Source organism: Lolium perenne, chromosome 7, assembly GCF_019359855.2.
Source record: "Lolium perenne isolate Kyuss_39 chromosome 7, Kyuss_2.0, whole genome shotgun sequence".
Classification (NCBI taxonomy): domain Eukaryota; kingdom Viridiplantae; phylum Streptophyta; class Magnoliopsida; order Poales; family Poaceae; genus Lolium; species Lolium perenne.
Window position 1 is genome coordinate 139,722,184 of NC_067250.2, and position 22,433 is coordinate 139,744,616.

At 42.5% G+C, this 22,433-nt stretch overlaps 1 protein-coding gene and 1 long non-coding RNA gene across 8 annotated transcripts; one reads left to right on the plus strand and one right to left on the minus strand.

Annotated features, from left to right (window-relative positions):
* Positions 1-401: 401 nt before the first annotated feature.
* Positions 402-5,101, minus strand: LOC127318640 (uncharacterized). Of its 7 annotated transcripts, none has more exons than XR_007862040.2 (3): positions 4,658-5,101; positions 1,308-3,951; positions 402-810 (listed from the first exon to the last, which is right to left on the minus strand). It is a non-coding gene; the product is annotated as an uncharacterized lncRNA (long non-coding RNA). The 7 variants fall into 7 exon arrangements; XR_007862038.2 differs by having other exon boundaries at positions 1,308-3,936; positions 4,488-5,101; XR_007862037.2 differs by having other exon boundaries at positions 4,488-5,101.
* An 11,911-nt stretch (positions 5,102-17,012) lies between these two features.
* LOC127318607 (uncharacterized) lies at positions 17,013-21,804 on the plus strand. The gene is made up of 3 exons (XM_051349091.2): positions 17,013-17,171; positions 17,368-17,631; positions 21,356-21,804. Exons 1-3 carry the CDS (start codon positions 17,135-17,137, stop codon positions 21,553-21,555), a joined length of 501 nt encoding a protein of 166 aa, XP_051205051.1. The 5' UTR covers positions 17,013-17,134; the 3' UTR covers positions 21,556-21,804.
* Positions 21,805-22,433: the final 629 nt, after the last annotated feature.

Here is a 22,433-nt window from a genome sequence, read left to right on the forward strand (position 1 = left end):
GGACCTGGGCTGCGCCGCCCTAGTGTGGCGTCGCCTCGTGGCCCCACTTTGTTTCTCCCTTGGTCTTCTGGAAGCTTCGTGGAAAAATAAGCCCCTGGGCGTTGATTTCGTCCAATTCCGAGAATATTTCCTTACTAGGGTTTCTGAAACCAAAAACAGCAGAAAACAGCAACTGGCTCTTCGGCATCTCGTCAATAGGTTAGTGCCGGAAAATACATAAATATGACATATAATGTGTGTAAAACATGTGAGTATCATCAATAAAGTAGCATGGAATATAAGAAATTATAGATACGTTTGGGACGTATCAAGCATCCCCAAGCTTAGTTCCTACTCGCCCTCGAGTAGGTAAACGATAACAAAGATAATTTCTGAAGTGACATGCTATCATAACTAGTTGAATGCCCGTGCGTTGCTACGGCCCAAGTAATTTTCTTATCATACATGTAGACATTATATACTCCCTATTTTAAAAAATTGCTCAACCTTTTCTAGATACATATGTATCTATAACTAAAATATGTCTAAATATATACCCATATGACAAAGTTAAGCCGCTTTTTTACAGTCAGAGAGAGTACATAAAACTCACATGTTTCAAAAAGATAGCAATACAATATTTCAATACAATAAAATTCTACCTTAATTTTCTTATTTTGTCACACCAACACATTAATTTTTAATCATCAGTAGCTAGTGTTGCACCTCAACAAACTGGAATATATTAATTGCTTGCTTAGTTACATGTACCATGATAACCCCCATATCGATCTAAAGCAGAAAAAATATTGACAAAAGTTCCATGTCAACCTGTATAGGCAGAAGAAACAAATGATCAACAATACTTGGCAAAACTTCAGCAAGTAAAAGGAACATTCCTATTGCATTAATCCACCATAGTGAACAGTACAATATAGAGGGAGTCCGATATGATCGGTACAATCATCAGATACAATTTTATTTATAAATTTCCGCCTATTATATGCAATGAAAGGAACATAAAAGCATATGTGCATATCAGATGAGGTAAATACAATGAACCTTGTTTACTTAGCCGAATTATTATCATCTTTCTATGGATGCATGTGTATAAATAGAAAGAACAATCCAACAAGAGAAGAAAGTTAGGTATAATTTTTAAATTTCTCAAATTTAACTGGAATATAGTATAACACAAATACTGATTTTGAATATGTAAGTGCAGAAATGAGGAACTTCTAATTGGCATTAGAAACTATGCAAAATCATTGACCACGGTCTATACTAAAACATGAAGCTGGATACTTTTCATAGAAGATAAATCTTACCAAGACAATTATCTATGCATTAGCAGAATAATTAGCGCTTCACATTTTCCTTCACCTCATTCTCTTCAGCGTGACCCTGTGTTACAAACAACAAAGTTAATCAGATTGAAATTCTATCGATCATTTAGCGGACTGACTTCCGAGGAAGTGAGGCATACCATCTCTCATGTCATTGCCCGACTAATCTTTCCACTAAATAATCAGGTAAATACCTTTTTTGATCCTTTGGATCAGAGGAAAGAGCTCTTGGAAGAAACAAGCCATGATGAGCTTGTTTTAGCGGGCAGACTACTTTCTTTCAGCTTACTTTCTCAGTTAACCATTTCATCTATTAGATCTTTATGTAGCTTCCAACTCACTTAGGAGATCCAACACTGCCAAAGATCATACTTCGGTGTTACAACATCAAGAGAAATAACATATAGGTATTGACAGCTTTTACTTTGATAACAACAAAATCAGGGCGACCAATCCAAGAATCGACAGGTAAACCGATTCCTCCTGTGGATAAGAATAACGAGAGCATTAAGCTGGTAAACAGTTTCTTCTAAAGGATAACAATAACGAGAGCATTAAGCCGGTCCAAAAGAATATTTGCAAACAAAGGGGCGTATGTATGATTCTCAATGTGGTTATCTGCACTCAGTAATAAGGACATCATCTCCTGAATGACTAAGAGGCCCAATCAATATAGTACATTTTTTGCCACAAAGATAAAGTACATGGGTTTATATAGTCAAGAGCATCCACTCACAAGCTTCAAATATTCATGTTCGAACTTATAGTAGGAACGTGCTATTCGAGCAGATAACCAAAGTAATCACAACAATCAAGTTATATAATTAAGAGCATCCACTCGCAAGCTTCAAATATTCATGTTAGCACCGGACATGCTTTTCCGGCAGATAACCACGGTAATCACAACAATCAAGGTGCATGTTAGAAGCAAACAACCAAGTTTAACTTTCAAAGGAGTGACGTGCAAAAATTCATGCCAGTTTTCCCATATTATATCTATCAGCAAACTCACATAGGAAAATTATGATGAAACGACAACTTCACTTGGTAAGGGATAACTTCACTTGGTAAGGGTATACAAAGGTTTAGTTAGAGGTCAACCTTCCCAGCATGAACAACAAGTAGCAGCAAACTTTCCGTTTACACGTATTATTCAGACTAACAAAACTGACAGAAACTTTCTGGAAAAAACTTGGAAAGGAACAGTAAGTACAGAAAACTTTCTGTTTTACATATATTCTTCAGACCAATAAAACTGATAGAAACTTTACCATGGTACAAAATTTCTGTTGTAAACATATGATATTTTAGCTTGAATATGCATCCACAGTGGATAGCTCAGAAGCGCTACTTGATGAACCCTGGACCGGAAAGTAAGCTCCATGTGGGCAATCTTTAAAAATAGATGTTACTGCTATCTACAGCTGATTACTCATATCTTCCTTCTCTCTACATGTATCCAAGACTTAACCAGATTTTGCTAGATAGAGGTCTCCAGGAAATTTTGCACCATATTCAAACTCAAATTTTGTGTCAAAAAGTGAATTATACTTCATCCATGTCGCACAAAATACATAATTTTAATGTATATGGATTAAGCTGAAAAAATATATATCTTTGAAAAATAAACATGAAAGATAGAGCTCTGCAATGTTGTAACACAGGGCACAAATTTGTTTTGGATGAATGCTTTTTAAATAAAGCCTCAAACATATTCATTAGGTTTATCATTTATTGAGAAAAAAAAGAAAGATGGTCTGTACAACTAAACATTCATTTCTACAAGTCACACATAAGAGAACATATTGGGATTGGACAATACTTTTAGGTCAGGATCAAACCAGTCATGTGGCCTTAAGAGTTACACTCTACTTTTGGGTCTCTTGGGTGCTACCCACAAACTCTAAAGTTTCATTGTTTGCACAATACAAGTAAGAAGTGCACTTCAGTACATATGATAGTTCAAGATACTGGTAAATTGTGCTGCCACGTATTTCATGGTAACAAAAAGATTAAACTGAAAGGAACCTGATAGACATGCAAGCTAATAATAGCATTGGCACAGCAAGGTGATGTATAATAAACCTTGTGATGTCTGAATACCGTCAATGGGATGTCTGGTCAAAGATATATTATAAATGACAATCTCTGAATATTTAGATTCAGGCCCCTCAAAGGCTACAGACACAATCATCACCTATCATGCAGGAAAGCGATATAAATACAGGTAAACACGTCTAATAAGAAACTGATCACCCTGTATGGAAGGCCACTAAGATTGTGATACACATTGTAGCCTTTACTGGAAGCATGGTTGAATTTGTTCATGGTTGGGATCAATGAAAACTCAGACAAATGGAACCATCTTATCTTGGTGCTGCGAATTTGTGTTGATCTAACAACACATGCCCCCAGCTCAGCAATTAAAATGAAAAGGTAGAAAACTTAACAAGCACAAATTGCACACATCACTAAATCAAATGAAAAGGAAGAAAACTTACCATTGATCGGAGTCAGCGACACGCATATCCTCCTCCCTTGAACGCCCTTCTCCCCAACTCCTAGCCGTCCTTCTATCAAAATCTCGGCTAAGGAGGGAGTCCATTGAGACCTTAAAAGATGATCTCTGACAAAATAAGCTCAATGAAGTAACCTACTAAAAGATAATATCTGACTACTCATGTAGTCCAAAATTTTGCAACGGTCCAAAATTTACAAAGGCTTCAGTTTATCCTTTAAAATAATTAGGGATAGACTCGATTTGATCATTCGACGATACCACAAGATGACCTCACGCAACTACGGGAACAACATATGTTTTGCTTCTTACATACTTGCATATTGATTTGTAAATAAGATTTTGTCTGCAAGATGTGCAAATAAGATTGAGCTAGGCATGCCAAGTCTACTGAATAACTTACATTAAAATTAAATAGCAAAGCACTCTTTGATATTACAAGATTAATTATTCCAAAACCTATGTCATTGCACAGGCATGACAAGCGAGTAAGCAGTGGCCTGTAGACTGTAGAACTCAAGCATCAAAACCTAATCCTTCAAATGCCAAAAGTGGTTGCAATAACACTAATCACTGAATATGCCTGTAATATATCATGTGATATATCTACTGTGGACAAGTGATATATCATGTTCGAATCAAACCTGTAATATTCGGTGCTAAAACAAATCACGTGCTTTCCAGATTGCAGACAATGAATCAATCTACCGATAGGAACCATCACGTGCTTTCCAGAATAGTAGTCCTTCTGAGTCAAAAGCTTAGCTGGACAATATTTACATATATCTAATTGAGAGTAGAGCGCTTTGTTTACCTCTCAAGTATCAGACTGCGCTTTTTTAGATCTCCGCAGATACAGAACCAGACGGACGATGGGGCGGCGCGAGGGGATCTGCTGGATGGCAGCGCACGGACGACGGTCAACGTGTGGGACGGGCGGCAACAGCAGATCGAGAAGGGGTCCGCCAAGCAACCACCAGCGGGATCTCGGGGAGGTCGACACTTCAGATCGGGGGCGGCAGCGCTCCCATCGTTGGGAGCCTCACTCCAGCGGGAATCTGCTCGATCAAGAAGCGAACCCTGCACCGCCTCCACAGCGAACCCCTCGTACCCAGGCGCACTTATCGCTTGGAGGACCGCCCGTGCCGCTGCCATCTTCATACTTGCATGGGGAACTTGAGAGGAAGGATGGACTCACGGGGAGAATCGGTGGCGGAGGGAAAGCGAGGCGTGAGGAACCCTAAGGCGAGAGAATGACGGAGACGAGATGGGTGAGATCGTTCCGTCGCAGCGCGATGTGAAAGGGCGATCGGACGGACTGGGTGTGTCCGGGACGGAGGGATACGATTGAACGGTCCAGATGTTCCCAATCTCCTCACCAAACGCGTTGTATGACGTACGACCAACTGCAATATAATAGTAAAGATCTTGATCAATACTATTATAAAGCACATGAGATGAATGCAGCGATTCGAAGCAATGATGAAGATAATGAGTAAACAACTGAATCATATAGCAAAGACTTTTCATGAATAATACTTTCAAGACAAGCATCAATAAGACTTGCATAACAGTTAACTCATAAGCAATAAATTCTTAGTAGAAAGCTTTGAAACAACGCAAAGGAAGATATAAGTTTTAGCGGTTGCTTTCAACTTCAACATGTTTATCTCATGGATAATTGTCAACACAAAGTAATATAACAAGTGCAATAGGTAAACATGTGAGAATCAATGCACACAGTTTACACAAGTGTTTGCTTCTAAGATAGAAAGAAGTAGGTAAACTGACTCAACAATAAAGTAGAAGAATGGCCCTTCGCAGAGGGAAGCATGGATTACTATTTTTGTGCTAGAGCTTTTCATTTTGAAAACAAGAAACAATTTTGTCAACGGTAGTAATAAATCATATGTGTTATGTATAAGACATCCTATAAGTTGCAAGCCTCATGCATAGTATACTAATAGTGCTCGCACCTTGTCCTAATTAGCTTGGATTAACACGGATTATCATTGCATAGCATATGTTTCAACCAAGTGTCACAAAGGGGTACCTCTATGCCGCCTGTACAAGGGTCTAAGGAGAAGGTTCACATTGGATTTCTCGCTTTTGATCGTTCTCAACTTAGACACCCATACCGGGACAACATAGACAACAGATAATGGACTCCTCTTTAATGCATAAGCATTCGACAACAGTTAATTTTCTCATAAGAGATTGAGGATTAGTTGTCCAAACTGAAACTTCCACCATGAATCATGGCTTTAGTTGGCGGCCCAATGTTCTTCTCTAACAATATGCATACTCAAACCATTTGATCATGAAAATCGCCCTTACTTCAGACAAGACGAACATGCATAGCAACTCACATGATATTCAACAAAGGTAAAAGTTGATGGCGTCCCCAGAAACATGGTTACCGCTCAACAAACAACTTATTAAGAAATAAGACACATAAGTACATATTCTTCACCACAATAGTTTTTAAGGCTACTTTTCCCATGAGCTATATATTGCAAAGACAAAGAATAGAATTTTAAAGGTAGCACTCAAGTAATGTACTTTGGAATGGCGGAGAAATACCATGTGGTAGGTAGGTATGGTGGACACAAATGGCATAGTTTTTGGCTCAAGGATTTGGATGCACGAGAAGAATCCTTCTCAATACAAGGCTAGGCTAATAAGGTTGTTTGAAGCAAACTCAAGTATAAAATGGTGCAGCAAGACTCACATATGAACATATTGTAAGCATTATAAGACTTTACATCGTCTCCTTGTTGTTCAAACACCTCAACCAGAAAATATCTAGACTTAGAGAGACCAATCATGCAAACCAAATTTTAATAAGCTCTATGTAGTTCTTCATTAATAGGTGCAAAGTACATGATGCAAGAGCTTAAACATGATCTATATGAGCACAACAATTGCCAAGTATCAAATTATTCAAGACATTATACCATTTACCACATGCAACATTTTCCGTTTCCAACCATATATCAATGAACGAAGTAGTTCAACCTTCGCAACGAACATTAAAGATAAAGCTAAGAACACATGTGTTCATATGCAACAGCGGAGCGTGTCTCTCTCCCACATAAAGAATGCTAGGATCCGATTTTATTCAAACAAAACAAAAACAAACAGATGCTCCAAGTAAAGTACATAAGATGTGACTGAATAAAAATATAGTTTCACTAGAAGTGACCTGATAAGTTGTCGATGAAGAAGGGGATGCCTTGGGCATCCCCAAGCTTAGATGCTTGAGTCTTCTTAAAATATGCAGGGATGAACAACGGGGGCATCCCCAAGCTTAGACTTTTCACTCCTCTTGATCATATTGTATCATCCTCCTCTCTTGACCCTTGAAAACTTCCTCCACACCAAACTCAAAACAAACTCATTAGAGGGTCAGTGCATAATTCATATATTCAGAGGTGACATAATCATTCTTAACACTTCTGGATATTGCACAAAGCTACTGAAAGTTAATGGAACAAAGAAATCCATCAAACATAGCAAAACAGGCAATGCGAAATAAAAGGCAGAATCTGTCAAAACAGAACAGTCCGTAAAGACGAATTTTTTGAGGCACCAGACTTGCTCAGATAAAAATGCCCAAATTGAGTGAAAGTTGCGTACATATCTGAGGACCACGCACGTAAATTGGCAGATTTTTCTGAGTTACCTACAGAGAACCATACCCAAATTCGTGACAGCAAGAAATCTGTTTCTGCGTAGTAATCCAAATCTAGTATTGACTTTACTATCAAAGACTTTACTTGGCACAACGATGCAATAAAATAAAGATAAGGAGAGGTTGCTACAGTAGTAACAACTTCCAAGACTCAAATATAAAACAAAGTGCAGAAGTAAAATAATGGGTTGTCTCCCATAAGTGCTTTTCTTTAACGCCTTTCAGCTAGGCGCAGAAAGTGTGGATCAAGTATTATCAAGAGATGAAGCATCGACAGAGGAGTTTGAAGTTTTCTCAACTATACATGTTATCTTATCTATGTAAGTTTCAGAGGCTCCTTTTTCATTATTCTTAGGCTTACTATTCTCATCAAACAAATTTTCAGGAACAAGCCAACCATAGTTATTTTCTAGAGCTTCATGCATTCCTAGGAGCTTGCAGGGTATTGATGTCCTAATCTCCCCTCCATCATTAACATTATTAGTGTACTTTATTCTATCAATGTCCATCTTTTTAAGGGTACTAGCAAAGTTAGTGTAAGAGCCAAGCATTTTATATTTAATAAAGACCTTTCTAGCCTCTCTTGCTATACCACCAAATTCTTTAAGAAGGGTTTCTAAGACAAAATCTTTCTTTTCTCCTTCCTCCATATCAGAGAGTGTAAGAAACATATGCTGAATTATAGGATTGAGATTAACAAATTTAGTTTCCAACATGTGTACTAAAGAGGCAGCAGCAATTTCATAAGTAGGGGCGAGTTCTACCAAGTGTCTATCTTCAAAATCTTCAGATGTACTAACATGAGTGAAAAAATCTTCTATATTATCTCTTCCAATTATAGACCCTCGGCCTACCAGTATGTTTTTTAGAGTGTACTTAGGAGGAAACATGATGAAATAAACAAAAGGTAAATAAAGTAAATGCAAATAACTAATTTTTGTGTGTTTTTGATATAGAGAACAAGACAGTAAATAAAGTAAAGCTAGCAACTAATTTTTTTTGTGTTTTGTTTTAGTGCAGCAAACAAAGTAGTAAATAAAGTAAATTAAAGCAAGACAAAAACAAAGTAAAGAGATTGGATGTGGGAGACTCCCCTTGCAGCGTGTCTTGATCTCCCCGGCAACGGCGCCAGAAAAAGAGCTTGATGCGTGCAGTTAACACACGTCCGTTGGGAACCCCAAGAGGAAGGTGTGATGCGTACAGTAGCAAGTTTTCTCTCAGAAAGAAACCAAGGTTTATCGAACCAGGAGGAGCCAAGAAGCACGTTGAAGGTTGATGGCGGCGGAGTGTAGTGCGGCGCAACACCAGGGATTCTGGCGCCAACGTGGAACCTGCACAACACAATCAAAGTACTTTGCCCCAACGTAACAGTGAGGTTGTCAATCTCACCGGCTTGCTGTAAACAAAGGATTAAACGTATTGTGTGGAAGATGATGATTGTTTGCGAAGAACAGTAAAGAACAATTGCAGTAGATTGTATTTCAGATGTAAAGAATAGGACCGGGGTCCACAGTTCACTAGTGGTGTCTCTCCCATAAGATAAACAGATGTTGGGTGAGCAAATTACAGTTGGGCAATTGACAAATAAAGAAGGCATAACAATGCACATACATATATCATGATGAGTACTATGAGATTTAATCAGGGCATTACGACAAAGTACATAGACCGCTATCCAGCATGCATCTATACCTAAATAGTCCACTTTCAGGTTATCATCCGAACCCCTTCCGGTATTAAGTTGTAAACAACAAACAATTGCATTAAGTATGGTGCGTAATGTAATCAACACAAATATCCTTAGGCAAAGCATCGATGTTTTATCCCTAGTGGTAACAGCACATCCACAACCTTAGAACTTTCTGTCACTGTCCCAGATTTAATGGAGGCATGAACCCACTATCGAGCATAAATACTCCCTCTTGGAGTTACAAGTATCAACTTGGCCAGAGCCTCTACTAGCAACGGAGAGCATGCAAGAACATAAACAACATATATGATAGATTGATAATCAACTTGACATAGTATTCAATATTCATCGGATCCCAACAAACACAACATGTAGCATTACAAATAGATGATCTTGATCACGATAGGCAGCTCACAAGATCTAACATGATAGCACAATGAGGAGAAGACAACCATCTAGCTACTGCTATGGACCCATAGTCCAGGGGTGAACTACTCACACATCGATCCGGAGGCGATCATGGCGATGAATAGACCTCCGGGAGATGATTCCCCTCTCCGGCAGGGTGCCAGAGGCGATCTCCTGAATCCCCCGAGATGGGATTGGCGGCGGCTGCGTCTCTGGAAGGTTTTCCGTATCGTGGCTCTCGATACTGGGGGTTTCGCGACAAAGACTTTAAGTAGGCGAAGACTTAGGTCAGGGGGCATCACGAGGGGCCCACACAGTAGGCCGGCGCGGCCAGGACCTGGGCCGCGCCGCCCTAGTGTGGCGTCGCCTCGTGGCCCCACTTCGTTTCTCCCTCGGTCTTCTGGAAGCTTCGTGGAAAAATAAGCCCCTGGGCGTTGATTTCGTCCAATTCCGAGAATATTTCCTTACTAGGATTTCTGAAACCAAAAACAGCAGAAAACAGCAACTGGCTCTTCGGCATCTCGTCAATAGGTTAGTGCTGGAAAATGCATAAATATGACAAATAATGTGTGTAAAACATGTGAGTATCATCAATAAAGTAGCATGGAACATAAGAAATTATAGATACGTTTGGGACGTATCAACACGCCGAGCAGAGCGGCGAGCACGGCCTCCAGTCCACCGGAGGTTGCGGGCTCTGCTTCCGCGGTTCGCCTTGGATCCAAACGCGGCGACCCTTCTCAGCAGCGGAAAAAAGGGCGGGGACGATGGACGCGTCGCCGGGAACGCTACCGTCGATGACGGCAGAGGAGAGCCGGCGAGGCACCGGCAATTTTGTGAGAAGATACGGCAGAGGAGAGCAGTGGAGAGAGAAGAATAGTAGGTGGAAAGGACAGAGGAAAGTGGGCGTTTATTTCACTGCTAGGTGGGCCACTTTTTGGCAAATATGACGTGGAGTTGTTTTGAAGAGGCGCCGGCGGCCCCTGCCCTTCACATAGGGATCCTTTCTAGCGTGCCAGCTATTTTATGGGGCTCTAAAACATGCCGACGTTTTTGGAGAGCCTTGGTTTGAGCACTTTCTCTCACTAGGATCTCAATAGCGCCATTGGGAGTGCCGGTGGAGATGCTCTTAGTGGGAGCATACAATTAACTAGTATTGCACCGTACCAATAACGAAGTTGTCAACCGTGTCTTACCATCTTAGGACATCATCATGACTCAAGAAGTCAGTAGATGGCCGCACAAAGGTCATCCTTCCAGGAGGCATATATCTCGGATACAGATCACGTGACATGCACCTTTTGCATGTCACCGTGTGACATGCGGCCTAAAACAAAATTTAAACATTGCAAAAAATTCTAAAAAAAATCATGCATGTTCACAGCACATATTAAGATAACCCCTAAAAATTTCAGATCAAAATTCGAAACATACATCGAGAAACAAAAAAGAGAAGGCATATTCCGTGTAGCTAGGAGGTCAGCTTAGATATAGATCAACATCACTGGAAGGTTTCTACAGTGCTACGATGTCAAGGAGGAATGATCATTGACGGTTGGGAAGCCCACGGAAGTACCTTGCTCGTAGCACCCGCATGCGATGGGCCTCGTAGTCGCTTCCGCCGATGCGACAACTCGCCTCGGCAATCGACGCTTCCTCCGGCCGGTGCCGACTATGCGATTTTGGTGGCTTCCTTAGCAGGCGAGCAAAGATATCGGAAGGGGGAGTAAGGACATGTACAATGGTAGAGAAGATATGTCTTCCCGTACTCCGCCACATCAGTTAGAGAAGGCATTAAATATAATTCATATAATGCATTATCTCTTACAACCATCTCTAGCAATTATTATTAATAATTAAATTTTGGTAGGTAATTTGTTGCTAAGGGCAGACATATGTGATACAATGGAGAAAATAGTCTTCCCTTATTTTCTAAGATGATCCCTTAGTTTAGGAAAGACAGCCTTCTCTCTCTTTATTCTCTCCCCTCCAACTAAGCAAAAATCTGATGTGGCACCTTTGAGGAAAGACTGACATCATCCCATTGTACGTGCCCTAATACGGAAAGAGAGAAGCAAACTTTTTGTTACATGCATTAATGTAATCCGAAAAATGAAGATTTTTTGACGTGGAAGAAGGAAGGTTTGTAGCACCGATCTGGTCCTATTTTTCCCACAAAAAAACGGCGTGCGGAACGAGCATGACGTGTGAGCCGGGTATTTCAGGGAGTGGCACTTAGTTTGCAATTTCTTGATGTGTGAGACCAGACATACGCAGCTTTCACTTTAATAGTAAAGATAGGCACGCATCCTATCTTTATAAGAGCATCTCTAGCAGAGCCCATTGGTTCGCTAACCGAAAACCCGAAGCAATGCACTGAACTTGTGTTTACGGGTCGTAAAATGGGTGGCGCCAGGGAGGGCGTAGAGGAAGGAGGAGGGCTCTGTTCTACGCTAGCCATTTTACGACCCGTAAAGGTAGGGTTTTTCATAGAATTCATATGCAACACATACAACAATCGATCATAATTAATTAAATAATCATCCAAATTATTACAACACATAAACAATAGTCTGAACCAAATTATTATAATAGTTTTGGGAAAATTGAACAAATGAAAAATGTCTCAACCAAATTACAACAACTCTCGGAAAATTGGACAAATGAACAAATGTCTCAACAATGATACATGTGATAAACAAAGGAATGGAATGGTAGGATCAAATGCAACAGCCATGTCGCTGTCAGTGGTGCATCTTCGGATCATAGACGAGCTGGGCATGGGTGCTGGCATTCTCAATCTGCCGATGAGTTTCAAGGAAAGCTTCAATGCGATCCGGATTGCGTTTGGGTTCCACTCGGGTGCCAACATTGTCATAGAAGCAGAGCAAGCTCAACTCTCTTTCATCCTCGATGATCATGTTGTGAAGAATCACACAACATGTCATGATGTTGACAAAGGTTTTCTTATCCCAAAATCGGGCTGAGTCACGAACAATGGAAAACCTTGCTTGCAAAACACCAAAAGCTCTCTCAATGTCCTTGCGAGCTGCTTCTTGAGCGCTTTGGCAAATTAAGCTTCTATTCTATCTTGGGGATCCTTGATAGACTTAACAAAAGTTGCCTTAATCCGGATAGATGCCATCGTCTAGGTAATATCCCATTGTGTACTCATTCATGACCTTGTAGTTGCAAGTGGGTGCTTCCCCATTTGCCAATTTGGCAAACAAAGGGGACCTTTGCAGCACGTTGATGTCATTGAGTGTCCCCGGCAAACCAAAAAAAAACAATGCCAAATCCACAAATCTTGCGATGCAACGGCCTCATGTACAATGGTTGCATCTTTGCTCTTGCCACAGTACTGTCCATGCCAATATGCCATACCTTGGGATAATTCTTCCATGTCCAATGCATACAATCAAGACTACCAAGCATGCCCAGTCAACCTCTTTTCTCATTTATCTCCATCAATCGTTTGGTGTCATCCTCATTGGGAGCTCGGAGATAGGTTGGTCCAAACAACTTGATAATCAGGCGAGCAAACCTGCGCACCGACTCCGATGTAATATCTTCACCAATTCGAAGATACTCGTCGGTGTAATCCGCATGGATGCCATACGCAATTACCCTCATGGCATCAGAGATTTTTTGGAACGCGCCGAACCCCGTCACCCCAACGGCATTCCTACGTTGTTTGAAGTAATTCGAATTTGCTTCGCAGGCCTTGACGATTCAGACGAACAAGCTACGCCGCATGCGATACCTCCTACGGAATAGATGGGGAGGATAGGTAGGTACCTCGGCGAAGTAGTCCTCCATCAGCTGCTCGTGGCCGAGGAGGCGATTCCGCTAGATGTGGTTCCGGCCCAACACGGACCCGCGCCTCCGATTCAGCAGCTTCACGCGGTCCTCCAGATCCTTGACGGAGAGGAGGAGCATGGTGGCCTCCATCTCGCCGTCCTGGAGCAGCTCGTTGAGGTCGGAATCATCCGAGCTCGACGAATCCGACAAATCGACATCGACGAACTCGTCGCCCGAGCTCATCCTCGATTCGGACAGAGCGGCGACTGTGGCAGGGGCGGCACCCGGAGTTGGGCGAGGAACAGCGGGTGGGGTGCGGGGCGACCTGCGCTAGCTCTGGGATGCGGGGCTCGGGCGAATCGGGTGGTGTGGCGGCGGCGGAGTGTGGTGGCGGCGCGGGAAGGGGGAGAGCGAGCGGTTGCGTCAGCTGAAATTTCAGCGCGCCCTAGATAGGGATCGAGCGTTCGGTTCGCTCGAGCGACCCCTACAAATACATGCCGATTTGGGTTTTCGGTCTCGGCCCTAAAAAAGTTTTTCGGTTTTGGCCCTTTTACGGTAACTGATCGGCGCCATTTTTTAGCCCGAACCCGTAAATTGGCGGTTATTTTTTAGTTTTGGCCCGTTTACGGGCTCTGCTAGAGATGCTCTAACCAACTTTGAGAAAGTTGTGTTCAAGAAATGATTTGATGGGTCTTGAGATCCGACTAAATAATATTTTGCTTTTCATTGAGAGTGTCAAATCTAGGATTTAAACTTCGGTGTGCTAGTAGTACCACTGCTCTCCTAACCATCCAACCACAAGGTGATCCTCGTCGTAGCCGGGGCCTCCAACATATGTTTTGAACATAATGACAACACTATTGGGTTCGAATCTGTAATTTTGATTATTTGAGTCAAATCTAAACATATAGTAGTATGCGAAGACAACTGAATGTATCGTGGCGCGACTAGAGGGGGTGAATAGGCACTATACCAATTTTAGTGTTTTTTCAGTTTTAGGCGATGCGGAAGCAAAGGTGGCAACTTTAGCAACTACGGTGATCCTAATATGATGCAATGCAAGGTGAAACAATAGGAACACAAAGAGATCAAGTATAAAGGAAACGAGACAACCAGACATACGGTAGTGAAAACGAGACGTGATGTGTTTACCGCAGTTTCTCTACGTCTGTGTTGAGAAAGTGTGGACCAATAAGGTGCCAACAGCCACGAAGGCTTCACCTTGTTCCTCGTGAAAACCCCACAAAGGAGTTTTCACCTCTCCACTATCAAGGCCGGTCGAGGCGGCGGTTCCTTCACACGAGGTTGGGGCGAGCTCCACAACACCGGAGGCTCCCAACATCCTATGGGACTATCACAACACCAAGCTAGTCTCCATAGGGGCTCATCTCCAAGATATCCCACAAAGGAACCCTAGCTACAAGATCCAGAAAGGAGTAGGTGGGATTGACGAAATCTTTCTTGGTGAAACTATAGATCGGAACCGCCTCCACCACTTCTCAAAATTTAGGCTTGATTGGTTGGATGGGGAGGAAGATCCTCAAGATTTAAGCTCAGCAACAATGGAGGAGAGAGTGAGTGGAAAAGATCTAAATCGAGATGGGAAAGAAGACCCCTTTTTATAGGGGTCCACGAATCCGACCGTTATCTTCTGTTTCCGCTCACCCGGTACTATCGCTTTCTCAAGCGGTACTACCGCCTTAGGGTAAACACAAGCCTTCGGTGAAGGACACGTGGGGCACAACCGGTGTCAGTACCGTCAAGGTACCAACATGGGTTCTGTGTGCCCTAGACTCCAGACCGGTACCGTTGCGGTACCATGCTAGAAACTCCGCACGTTTTTCTTAACCGGTACCAGACCGGTATCTGGTTGGAACTACCGTGTTTCACCATCAAGAGGTGACTCAAGCGGTAGTGCCGGTTGAGGTACCTTCAAGGTACCGACAAGTATTCTGTGTGTTTTTCCCAAAAGGTCGCGTTAGTACCGCCAGCGAGGTTCCATGCTGACGTGTACCTGGTGCTGGTAGCTGTAGCGGTACTACCGCAACCAGCACCGGTACTACCGGTTTAGCTGAAGCTTGTTTCTTTTCTACACCTTTTCAACCACGTTGACTCGCGACACGCACACATAAAACCAGAAAACCTATCAAATACTGTCTTGATTCTTCCGATCTTGAGGTGTTCAACGAGAACACCGTGTACCTGTAAATCTTCAAAGCAGCTATGCACACGGTGAAATATATTCTAGTGTTATTAGCAAACACACAAAAAAAATAGAGAGACTTTGCTCTTTCAACAACCAATGATCCAAATAGTGAAATAGAACATGAATAGTGCAACCGCCGCCAAACTATTGCCAAATAGCTGCCACTCATTGTAACGACCTGGCGTATTCTCAAGTGAATTCAACATCGAGATCACCCTACCCGCAAGCAGCAAGAAGTTGTGATCACAACCTCTGCACGAAAATTCCCCAAGTCTACTACCTCGACACTGATACCTAGCAATCCACCAATCAAAAATACCACAAGACTAGTCAAAAATCGGATCCATGCAGCATAGGCGATAAACTAGACCAGATGAAATGTTGTGAGTGGTGAGGTAACGTAGGACCCACCTATAAGTGTGTGGTGAGGCCATCTGGGATTAGATCATCGCATTGGGCGGACCCTGGGTGTCGTGTTCTTTTATATCTCGCTCTCACTTCCCAAAATTGGATCATGCCTTTGAATCAGTGTTTGTTAGTGAAATCATAGAGTAGATCACGAATCCTTGCTTGTTCCTTGTCCTATTACCTGGTAGAACTGTTACATTTTGTATCAGAGCCTTCGATCTCTCGAATCCTTTGTGAGTTTGAGTAGATCGAAGGTGACTGTAAGACTTGGCGACACGTGTGAATTTCGCTTTGATTAAATTTGCGCAAAGACCCACAACACAAGGACGCCTAGGGCAACAGCCCGGGACATGGCGGTGGTGGCCTCCTCCTCCTCCGTTGGAGGTGGCCGAGCGGCTGGTTGTGACGGATCTCACGATCCCACAACTAATCCCAACAATGGGTTAGGAGAGGCGTGACTGCCGGTGAAAACCGAGCCCTAAAACTAGTCATGGAGGGTGATGGTGGCATCTATGTGTTACTTTTACTATGACATCGCCAGCTATCGTCTATCGGGTCTCCCAGATTGAACAATGACAACATATTCAGTGTCTCTCTCTCTCATAAAGAGGTGTGGAGCGAGATTGTCAATTGAGACAAAGGAGAGAACCCCTGAGGTTGGGTGGTTAGAAGAATGGTTGTACCCCTGTCCACGAGAGTTCAAACCCCAGGTTTGATATATGTGTGTCTCATAAAGGCGGAATTTTCATTCAGTGGGAGGCGACGTTCCCTCGACAACGAGACGTCTATGGTGACTTCATCAATTTCAAGATCCAATCCGCCAGCTCAGTTTTTCGGAGGTGTTCACAGGGATAGGGTGTGTGCGTTCATAGGGGTGGGTGTATGCACCTGTATATGTAATGTGTTTCTAAAAAAAAAGTGAGACAAAGGAAAACCGGAAAAAAAAAGTAGACCTAACCAAACGCACTCCACGCTCTCGTGTTTCTGTAGTCTTTGTCGCCGACTCCTCCCGCGAGCCATCCCCGGCTCCTGCCGCTCCCCTCGCTTCCGCCGCCCGCCGCCGCCCGCCGCCCCTGACAGAGACATGAACCAGCCGGTGCAGAAGAACACCCTCTACGTAGGTACGCGCTAACACCGGCCCTCCTCGCGGTGCTCCTGTCCCACGCCAATGGCCGCGCTCACCACCTGTTCGACGAAATTCGTTACTGAGATACGCATGGTTCCTTCCCCGTTCATGGAAGGACCTCGCCTATTCTTGTTCCCCGTGTGACGGAGACCAAGCTGAGCTTCGTTCCTGGTTTTCCTTGATGGATGCAGGTGGGCTGTCGGAGGAGGTGGACGAGAAGATCCTGCACGCGGCGTTCGTGCCGTTCGGGGAGGTCAAGGACGTCAAGACGCCGCTCGACCAGGCCACGCAGAAGCACCGCTCCTTCGGCTTCGTCACCTTCCTCGAGCGCGAGGATGCCGCCGCTGCCATGGACAACATGGACGGGGCCGAGCTCTTCGGCCGCGTCCTCACCGTGAACTACGCCTTCCCCGAGCGCATCAAGGGAGGGGAGCAGGGCTGGGCTGCGCAGCCAAGTATGTCACGCCTCCTCTGTTTTCTCATCTGTTCAATTACACCCTGCTTTCTTGCTTGCCGTACACTGGGGCTAGGGCTGACGAATCGCTGACCTAATGTCTGGTTGGAAGATTTAGGGCGAAGAATTTTATAGAACTTGTGATTGGACTAAAATCCTAATTATCTGATATGGGGTCAATGCTAGTGAAATATGTTTTGAGTTTGTGTTTTCGTTTTAAGGATTTTCTGAAGTTCACATTAGTAGAAAAAAAAGGAATGTTCACAGTAGGTTGATTATTTGTGCTGATCACGAAGTTGCATGTCTCAGATTGTTGAATTTGTTCTAATTTTAATGTGGCCTGCAATGGTTCTCTACAGAGATCCTTCTGTATTAGAAAAATGTTGGATGACACCTTGTCTGGTGGGAACAATTTAGTACTCGACTATAATCTTAGTACTCGAAATGTTTCAATCGGGTTCAGTTCTAGTAGTCAGCATTGTAGGTTGCCTGGTAATCTTAGACTATCTAATTCACTATGAATGATTTCATATTTAAAATCTAAGCCCTTTCCTATTTTGTTTAAACCAGGGCATTCAATGTGTCAATTATAAACTTGTACTGTCAATGTTCCAAATAATTTTATACTTGAATTAGTTGTAGTGTTCACTATTGCAGAAGGGAAGATCTAAGACTTTATTTCCTCAGGCTGTCTGAAGCTGTATATAGTTAGGATTATATTGGTGTGAAATTGTTCCGATTTGAGAGGTTTGATCTTTATTACCACCTCTGTTTGGAAATAGCTGGCATCCTTTGGCTCGTAATAAGAACGTTTTTAGATTGGCCAGGTGAAAATAGTATCATTAGTTTGTCATCAAAAATATTTTTATAGATCATAATTCTGTAACATTTACTAAACTATGAAATGTACGGGTCACAGCGAGGAAATACACAGCTAGTAGATAAGGTCAAACTTTTCAAATGTGCCCCTTTACTCTAGGCACTAGGCAGACAGTTTTGATTTTATTTTGAGGGAAACACATCATACAGTAGCACCAATGGTACATGGAGCATCAGCAGATCATGCAGTTAGCATCCCTACAACTTTATACTTGTATACAATGTTTCTGGCAGATCATCTGTCTCCTCAGCCTTGGGTAATATTGTGTCCTATTCAGTCACCTAGATTTTGTTGACAGCTATTCCCTCTCCAAGACAAACTATGAAACTAGAGTTTTCATAGTTTAACTACATGTGACCTTGGTTGATTACAATGTACCGAGCCACGGACAAGTACTTTGCCCCTCTTATGTTCTCATTAATTATCTAGGATACTTAACTGGTTTGAGTGGATTTTGGACTTATTCTATTTGTTAAAACAACGAATTATTTTAAAACATGGCTGTCATATGGACTACAAGTGGTGTTATGCACCTATGCACGGCACCAGGAGGGTGCGGCAGCAGGGTGCCTAAGCCACCTTATCATAACTTGTTATTTCTTTTAAATTAAGTTTGCTTGGATAAAATAGAATCTTGGTTGTTAGAATTTGATCTGGTTGCCTCTCCATGTATATATAAAGAGACTTGGCCAGAAGAACATATCAAACAAGAAAACCAGTCTGGCTTCCCCATCCCTTTCTGTTTACCCTCACACCACCATGTTCTGGGGCGTCATGGCTTCATGCACAGCCCCTCATTGAGCATACGTACTAACTATGCTCGGGTTTCGGGCAACATACCATGGCTAGCAGATTTACACAAGACTAGATAGGTCTAAACTTTATGAAACTGCTATTTTTGTAGACTTGGCATTCACAGTATGAAGAGTCAAATTATACTGCCATGTTTTTCTTTGACATATATTATACTGCTATTTAGAGTGCTCAAGCTGAGTTTGTCCATCTTGCACCTTCAGAACATGCACATTATATGCAATCTTAGGCTCTGCCTGTAATACACATGATTCTTTTAAGAATTTCTTAGGATCCCCATACCAGACTGGATGTTTCCTTTTCTACAAAATCCCTATGTTTCAAATGTGAACTAAATGTTGCAAACAGTGAACTAAACTTGGTAGATTGGTTACATATTAAAGAAAATAACCACTATATAAGGTGCTGGTAAAAATATCAAAATGTCTTAGATAAATTTGTGAATCACTGTTTCCTCTACAGGTATTCTCCAAACTTGCCACTGAATCCTTATTAACATGTATTAACTCTAGTTGTTTGTACTTAATGATGAGAGCAATGTTTGCTGCAACTGCCATTGGTATATTTGAACGTTTAGCAGAATTTCTTTCGATCTCAAACAACTCAAGTATTTTGTTAGTTTGGCAAAATTCTGTATCACGTGAAGTGTATATCTATGTATACTCTTGTAGATCCTACATTTATTATTATTGTTTACTTCTCTCAAGTCTTGTAGATGCACACAGTGACTTAATGATGACAGCAAAGCTGCAACCGTCATTGGTATAACTGAATGTTTAGCAGAATTTCTTTCTATCTCAAACAACTCGAGTCATTTCTAAGTTTGGCCAAAATCTGTAGCGAATGAGATGCAAATCTATGTATACACGTGTAGGTCCTACATTTATTTCTATTGATAATTTCTCCAAGGTATTGTAGATGCACACAGTTGTATGTTTAGCGTATCATACGAGCGAAGTCATCTTAATTGCCAGTCTTTTAAAATTTTGTATTCTATTTGGTATATTATTTGCAGATTATTGGAGTATTGCATGCTTCCAGTGCTCATGCTTCCTATATTCATTGTTCAAATTCATTTCAAATTTACGTAATTCCCAGTTTGGAACAGTTAGATGGATTACTCACCACCTTTTACTGGCAAATCCCCTTGTAGAACACACCCCAATCTAAGCAGTGATATTGTCCTGCACAATCTTTTTACCAGATGCCACACTCCAACTGAGGATGGAGCACAACCTACTTTGCCTGAAAATTAAAGTTAGTTCAAGTTATAGTTCAAATTATATCAATTCAAGCTGTAGTTTGAAATACTGGTGATATTATTGGTGACCACTCAGATGTTGAAGGTTCTGATTTGATCTGATGCCTATATCGTTGGTCTCCTCATGTTGCTCAACGAATGATTTTGTATGAAAGGACCAATAAGGTCTGGAACAGCGTGGAATTCTAAATTGTGGAACAGTGTTAGGGATTTTCATCTTGCTGTATGTGTTCAAAGGGCATTGTTATGATCCAATATCAGAGGATAGGGATAAGGCAGAATACTTTATACATCCGCTTAGTTTAAATGATTCATCATACTCTGGTGGGACCTCCTCCATTGTAGTATCAGAGGATAGGATAAGGCAGCACACAGCCCCTAAGCTAAAATCACATAAGTCCTGTGGTGAGTTGGGAGTCCCGGCATGGCATGTGCCCGGTCTTTCTGTGGTATTCTGTCTTATAGAATATCGGTGCAATATGTATGGTAAAGGTTTCCAGGGAAGATGCCACGCTGGCACAAGATCCACTCCCGAGTCATGTTAGCCCTCTTATTTTGTTGCAGTAACTAGTGCGTCAGATACAGCTGCTAAATAAGATGCAAATTTGATTGAGTGGTTTATTCTTACTTTATGCGGTGTATCCCTTTCTGTTTGGTAGTTTTCAGATATTTAGAATCCGCTGCTTTGGAGGTTTAGATTTGTGATAAGTTGTCATCTACTCAGAATATATGACCTTTTGGTTTCTGACTAGTATATTTGTCCCTGTTCAGTTTGGGCCGATGCAGATACTTGGTTTGAGAGGCAGCAGCAAGAAGAGGAAATGAAGCGCCTTCAGGCAGAGCACAGCGCAGCAATGAAAGAAGCAGAAAAGCTTCACAGGGAAAAAGTAGCTGCAGAAAAAGACGGGGAAAAGGATGAAGCAGATCCGATGGCTGCAGCTGAAGCTCAGGCCGTGAAACAGAGCTCTTGAATCCTCGGATACTAACGCTGGGACAAGTAATATATGCATGTTGCATCCGCCAAGTACATGGTCTTCTCAGTCAGTCAGTGTAACTGGCTTGCTGTTTTCTGCCAGTGAACTTTCTTTGTGAGCTAATCCTATTTGTTGAAGAGATCTGAGTATGTAGCTCTAACCTGGATTTTTTTTGGTACCGTAAGATGGATTTTCTGTGTTTAGTTATGCTGTCACTGATGGTTGGATTAAACCATTTTCACATCATACCTACTGTACCTGGAGATTTGTTTTGAGCTATGGAGATGATTTATACGGTTGTGCATTCCAAAGTAGGAGCCTGACATTAAGGACTGCTGCTAAATTCTTTGTTCCTCGTGGAAATCACAATTCCCACTTTCGCTAGATTTTAAGAGAGATTGCTGTCAGTAGCGGGAAATATTGTACATGCAAGCAGCAGGATGCCTTCACATTGGTTTTCCAGATGAAAAAGAGAGCTGTACAGCAGTATAAGAGCATGTCTAACAGGCAGAGCATGTCTAACAGGCACCTCAAACTGCGCTCACCCGTATAATTCTGGCGGGATAGGGGGTGAGCACAGTTTGGGCCGTCTAGCAGGCCCCGTATTCGGGCTGGCCCGTATCGGTGGAATACGGGGCTCAGGAAAACCATACCGCCGCCCCCTACAAATACAGGGCGAAGGTGCGAGTGGGGGTCGAACCTCTCACTCGCAGCCCTAGCTCCGCCGTGCGCCGTCGCCTCCCCGCTAAGCTCAAAATTCCGCGCCGCTCGCCTCCGCAATAGCATAACCGCTTGCCATGTCCGCACGCCGCAACACCAGCGCGTCGCCCGCCTCCGGATCGAAGAGATCCCGCTCGCCGGAGAAGCTCGAGGAG

Excerpts from the sequence above, each read along its gene's own strand:
- LOC127318607 (XM_051349091.2), top strand. The coding sequence starts at position 17,135 with ATGAACCAGCCGGTGCAGAAGAACACCCTCTACGTAG. Across the intron at positions 17,172-17,367 it reads GAAGAACACCCTCTACGTAG|GTGGGCTGTCGGAGGAGGTG; the intron begins GTACGCGCTAAC and ends TGATGGATGCAG. Across the intron at positions 17,632-21,355 it reads GGGCTGGGCTGCGCAGCCAA|TTTGGGCCGATGCAGATACT; the intron begins GTATGTCACGCC and ends GTCCCTGTTCAG.